Source organism: Kryptolebias marmoratus, linkage group LG24 (assembly GCF_001649575.2).
Source record: "Kryptolebias marmoratus isolate JLee-2015 linkage group LG24, ASM164957v2, whole genome shotgun sequence".
NCBI lineage: Eukaryota > Metazoa > Chordata > Actinopteri > Cyprinodontiformes > Rivulidae > Kryptolebias > Kryptolebias marmoratus.
The window spans coordinates 6,266,170-6,272,651 of record NC_051453.1 but is presented as its reverse complement, the minus strand read 5'-3'; the positions used below and the strand labels follow the sequence as shown (position 1 = coordinate 6,272,651).

At 39.2% G+C, this 6,482-nt stretch overlaps 1 protein-coding gene across 1 annotated transcript; it reads right to left on the bottom strand.

Moving 5' to 3' along the window:
- Positions 1-5,297: 5,297 nt before the first annotated feature.
- On the bottom strand, positions 5,298-6,478 carry LOC108234258 (probable G-protein coupled receptor 160; the record flags this gene model as incomplete). Its single annotated transcript, XM_017413307.3, has 1 exon — positions 5,298-6,478. A coding segment is annotated over one exon (738 nt), but the record flags the coding sequence as incomplete, so codon positions are not given.
- Between the last annotated feature and the right edge of the window lie 4 nt (positions 6,479-6,482).

Here is a 6,482-nt window from a genome sequence, read left to right as displayed (position 1 = left end):
CCATCGGAACGTGATTCGGATCAGGCGCACGCGGGGCCGCGGCGGCACAACGGGACCCTGAACCTGTGGCAGAAAAACACGCAAGAAAGTATTTTTAACTCCCATCCTGAACTTTGACCTCAAGGGTTTCGACAGGAATTATCAGAAACCTCAAATAACAAACAGCAGAACTTTGAGCGGAGGAGCAAAGTCGAACGGCCCGCAGAGAGTTGGATGATTTAAGATGTGGAGAATATTATTATTTAATCTGATTATAATTTATTTCTGCCTGCACTTTATTTACAAATCATTCAGTTAGCTGCCAAACTTGATTAATGTTCACAAAGTTCATTTATTTACACGACTTTTCATAAACTTTGTAAACAAATGACTGTAATTTCTGATTGTTACCCTCACATGTAAACAACATGTCCTAAATATAATATACATCATTTTACATTGTTTACATTTTATATTGTTTATATTGTATTTGTTTGTTTTGTGCAACATTACAAAACCCTGTTTGTGTTTTACCCCATTAAAGCTAAATAATAGTTGTTTTTTTGTCAGAGTTTGTCTTATAAGCGTTCACGCTGCTTTTTCACAATAAGTAGAAAAGTTTTCATCTAGTTGAACATTTTTCTCTTCATCTTTTCTTTCTTTAAAGTGTGCATGTTCAGGTAAAGTCCCTCAGACTCAAGCCTTCATACTAAAGAGGCAACATTTTTCACTGTTTTTACACAATAAAGCCAAACTATCATCCATTTAATCAACATTTAACTCAGTAAAACTGAATTAGCTGCCCTCTAATGGATTAGTTAGTTCAGCTCTTTTGAAGCTTGGAGGTTTATGAAAAGGTTTTAAACAATATCTTACCTGTTGAAGGTTCCTGGAAGTTCATTTTGAGCTAAAACAACTCCAGGATTAAAAAAAAATCCAGTTTGTACATTTTGAACATCAGATCGATGGCCAGGATTAGTAAGAATAGCTTAACACCCATCAGAACAAACTGGGAACTTTATTTAAAATGAAAACAACAATAAAACTGGAGCTAAAACGGCGTTTCGGAGGACGAGCTGCTTTGGCAATGAGCAGAAGGAGGAAAAGGTGTTTATTTAAGGGTTAAATTCAGTAAACCGGATCCTGAGCTTGTAAATGAACATTTCATGAGTTCTTTAAAGAAATATTTTGACATTTTAGTCAACTTTAGGTGTTTTTACAGTGAAACGTGAGGCAACCAGCAACCTGTTTTAGGTTGTTGAGCAACTTTACTCTCCTGCTTGTATATCTGTGAACTAAAAACAGAAATGTAAAATATTCTTAACGCGCAGCAGATGTTTAGAATAAAACCTTGTCTGGCGGCTCTGTTTATTCGTTCGGAGCCACGCTCTTCATCTCTGCCTCTTCTCAACATCCTTTTTTAAAGTTTTTTTTTTCCACATCGCTGCACTTTTGGCGGAGTGGAGAAGTGGGTGAAAGGTTGTGCCCGTGAGCGGCTCGTGCACAACATGCTGACGTCACGAGGGATTCAGTAAAAGCAGACGTTATTTACAATTCGCAGGCTGACATCCCTTCGCTTCCATCGCAGCGACCTTTTACCCAGATTCCTACGCTCCCAGCGCATCTCTTCCCTCGAGTCCTTCCTCGCTTTGAAACCTGTTCCCTTTCTTCTTTTTTTACAATCTCCGTTTGCACTTTAACCCAGAGAGAAGCTGCTTCCTCTGGAAGGAGAAAACCAGACGTGGGCCTGGAAGTTAACGGCTGGCTGATGTGTTGACGGTGTTTATTGTGATCTTATAAAAGCTGGTTTAAATCTGCTCTCTCACTCTTTGTTTCTTCCTTTTCTTTAATCCAGTCCCATCAGACGCCACGCGGGCTTTTAGGTTCCCCCTGAGAATAAAACTCTGGTCCAACTTTTAAATGTTTTTATCCCTTGATGCATTTTTTTAACTACATGATTCAGTTTTGGGACTTTTGTGGGTTTTAGATCGACCAATAGAAGGATGGAGAGTTCTCAAATCTTTGATTTTATTTTCAGCATTAACATTACAGAACTGCTGAGGTGGATTTTCATAAACATAATAGGAGCTTTCTGCTCCAAACTTAGTTGTTAAAACAAAAACTGTTCTCATTTTAAATAAAAAAGGCACCTTTTGACAATAAGGCCTCCTGTATAAAGGATTAAATAATGGTTTATAAGTTTGTAAATGCTTTATAAAACGATTAACATTAATTTATATAAAAAATATTGTTCAAATATTGAAGTTAAGGCGCTCTGCTTTCATTCATTTCTTTCATAATTTAGATTTTAAGTATCAAACTGGTGTGAGACACCTTTATGTAAGCACTCAGAGGATTTTGTTTTGGCATAAAAAGTTATTTAGTTAAAAAATACAAACTGAGCAACTAGCAATAAATTACATTTATTTGAATAAACAAAAGTGCCAAACGATGAGCCCGCTTTAATATATAAACAGTGTTGTATAAATACTTTTTAATGCTTTATAAATTGTATTTTTTATGAAGGGGGCTCTTATTGTGAAGTGATGGCAAAAAGAAAAAATTTTTTAGGCAAACCAGGGTTTGATTTTCACCCTCCTTTAAAATGTTTTATCAGTTTTTTTGCTCTGTTTGTTTTGAAATCAAAAATTTCTCATTTTTTCTTTTTTTTTAAGTCTTAACATGTAAATGTTTTAATGTCTGTTTAAAGTCTTCTCTTGCTTATAACAGATTTACCCACTAAAAAAGCAGAAATCCTTCAAAACGGATCGATTAATGTTGTTTGAACGGCTATAAGAAAAGCTCTGATTAGATGAAAAGTGTCCCAGCACCGGTGTTGTGCCAAAAAGTGATTCTCTGCCAAAAACTGATCGGGTGAGATCGGGCGCGCCCCCGCGAAGGAGCGCGCTGCGGGACTGCGCTCAGCCTGCTTCAGTGTCTCGTCGAGTCTTTTCGAAGGTTTTTCTCGGTCGTTTAGTTGTTTTAGACAAATTATGTAAACACCAAAAACACACATATAGTTTATTAGCCAAGATTACAACAAAGGTTCTTCTCGTTTACCCTTTTCTCTCTCTAAGACTTGCGATGTTCTTTTCACGGGTTATCGGCACTAAGCTTGTTTAAATTTCGAACAACTGTGTGGTTACTGAACTGTGATGGAGTTAGTTGGAGGAAAGTTACATCCATCACAGTTCAGTAACCACACAGTTGTTCGAAATTTAAACAAGCTTAGTGCCGATAACCCGTGAAAAGAACATTTTTATTGCTATATTCCCGTTAGGAATTGAAGTGATCAGATATTTATGATAAACGATAAAACACGAGAATGACTCTCACGGGGAAACATCGCAAGTCTTAGAGAGAGAAAAGGGTAAACGAGAAGAACCTTTGTTGTAATCTTGGCTAATAAACTATATGTGTGTTTTTGGTGTTTACATAATTTGTCTAAAACAACTAAACGACCGAGAAAAACCTTCGAAAAGACTCGACCAGACACTGAAGCAGGCTGAGCGCAGTCCCGCAGCGCGCTCCTTCGCGGGGGCGCGCCCAATCTCACCCGATCAGTTCTTGGCAGAGAATCACTTTTTGGCACCGCACTGGCGGATAATTGTGCTGCTGTTGGAGAGGCAGGTGGAGCCAATGGCTTATATAATATAGTAGTATAGTATAGTATAGTATAGTATAGTATAGTATAGTATAGTATAGTATATACGTCATTGGGTGGAGCAGTGAGGCTCCAAGGAGCAGAGGTCACAAAGGTGCAGAACTTCAAGTACTTACGGTCCACTGTCCAGGAAGAGAGGCGAAGAAGAGAGACCAGGCAGGATGGAGTGGATGGAGAAAAGTTTCAGGAGGGATTTGTGATAAAAGGCTGGCAGCAAAGGTCAAAGGAAAGGTTTACAAGGCAGTGGTGAGAGCAGCTGTGTTGTATGGTTTGGAGACAAAAAGACTGGAGACAGAACAGGAGGTGGCAGAGCTGAAGATGCCGAGGTTCTCCTTGGGAGGGACAAGGATGGTTTGGACATGCAGAGGAGGGACAGTGGGTATATTGGAGATGCAGCTGCCAGGAAAAAGACAAACAGGAGACACATAGATGCAGTTCGAGAGGACATGGAGGTAGTTGGAGTGAGTGGACATAGAAGACAGAGTTAGATGGAGGACGACTCGCTGTGGCGCTAACGCAAAGGGAAAAGCCGAAAGAAAAAGTGCCTAAAAGGTTTTCTAAAAACCAGTGTTAATTAGAATTTTCTTTGTTTTGATCTGATATATTTCAATCTACTCTTCGTGTGTTTTGTTAGGATTATGGTTAGTTTGGTTTTGCTTTTCCAGTGTTTCTACTTTTGGTTACGCTTTTGCGTAGAACTCCATGAAAATGATCAGATCAAGAAAATTTATTTGTTAACTTGTTATTATGTTTATTTAATGATTTAATAACCAAAAGCTTGCTTCAAGCTCATCCAAAGGGTAGGGCAAAAATAAACTAGCCTACTTAAGGAGAACGATAATGTTTTGGTTTGTGTCTGTTTGTTACCAAAATGCACCTGTGGCACAACTGGCCTTTGAAATGACAAAATTAGCTATAGTTCAGTCATTTTACCAGATACTGAGCTAAAATATGATGTGGTAGTAGCTGAGAGTCATCCTAAACACATACCTCTGAGCATGACTTCCTGCAATATTTCATGAGATTACGCCAAATGGTGTTTTCAAGGTTTAACCCAAACAGTTTCAGGTCTGTCATGTCTTAACAGTAAATGATCTTAGTCTGAAACTCTGGCATGAAAGGTGGCGGGTGATATGCATTCCTTTAAGGAATGACACGAAACAAACTGTGTTCCACCTTTGAAAAATGACCTTGATCTTCTGTTACAGTGTCTGTTGTTTAATGTTTTTATTACCCTTATAACTGTAAACAGTCCAGCTTATCTGTGTATAACGTTTGACTTGTATTTAATGATTAAGTGGTGCACGTGTGTGTGTGTGTGACAGTTTAATAGCAAGTTAACTATTCTCCTCTGAAAAAGCGGCAAGATTAGCCCAGAAACAGATCTGTAATGTTACCAAAGTGTAATGTTTTTTCCCAGCCGGTTTTGGAAGGAAAAAAAGGAAATAAAGATGTCTTTTGTACAAAAATCAACAGGCAATAACTAAAAACTCTTAATATTACCTGTTATAGGAGGTTGACCTGTCTTTACAGTCATAATTTGGGCCTAAAGAAGCTGCAGAGCTGTTTATTATGGTCAAAACTGAACTTTGAACCTCTTCGAATTGTTCAACACTTAAGAAAGAGCAAGGTATAGAGAATAAAAACACACAAACATTAGGGATCATTTTAATATATATATTTTTTTATGTATAAATCTGTAAATAAAAAGATTGGCGCAGAAACACATCTGCGCTAATTGAAAACAACAACAAAACAAGAATGAATGTCATTCCATCACCATTTTCCCCAAGCTTAAATAGTCCTGCAACATGCACACCGATCTACAAGTCCAACATTTCTCTTTAGACAACCATAAAATTTAAGCTTTGAAACTCCTTGTTTCTGTAAAGCTCTATAAAGAGTCCCAAGTCCATTTTCAGCTGCAGCGTTCCCCGTTCCAGAGTGACAAATGATTTGTAAAATGAGTTATGAGTCAGTAATTTTTTTACAAAGGTAATCTATTTACAGCCGTTGGCTGATTTTTATTAAGGCTACACTCATACCTTAACTCTTGGTGGAGGCGGTCATGTCAAGTGATATGGCATATTTGTTGTCTTACACAAAGAGTAAAGCATTTCTGTTTGTTTTTGTTGGATTGAGCACAGCTATAGGAACATCAGGCTGTATTGTGCCTTTGCTCAAATGCCAGTAAATCTGCCATGAGCACACATTGTCTGGCAGGTGAACGTACGGGCCCCTAATCTTGCTCTTTACCCAGAAGGTCAGTCCAGCCAGGAAACTGTTGGTGCACTCCAGCCACAGAAGGTTGACAGAGATGTGGGCCGGCACAGCAAAGCCGCAGAGCAAACAGGATACGGTCACGACAAGATACGGCATCCAGAAGATCAGAAAACCCAGCATGAGACTGAACCACAGCGGGGGCCGCAAACAGACTTTCTTCTCCAGAGGTTTCTCCTCTTTGCTGGTTGTTTCGAAGTTGGGACTCCAGGTTGAAGTAAAGGGCAGGTCACTTGTCATTTTCTGCTTTTCCTCCAGAGTTTCATAGATCTGGTCAGCCTCTTTGACCCACTGAGAAATCCCGGAGCAAAATGGCAGCATTGACAGAAAAGTTACGGAAAAAAGTCCCAAAATGATGACCGTGACCGCTGTCGACTTTTCCACCTTACAGACCATTGCCTTGGTCCCTGACATGGTATCCAGTTGTGCCAGCTCTGAGTGAAAGAAGCCAAAAGAGTAAGCAAAAGCTGCCATCCATACCAGCACTGTCAAGATCGCGTTCTTGAGCAGCTTGCAAAGCACCGAGCGGTTGCCCAAACAGGTGTCCTGTAAACAGTAG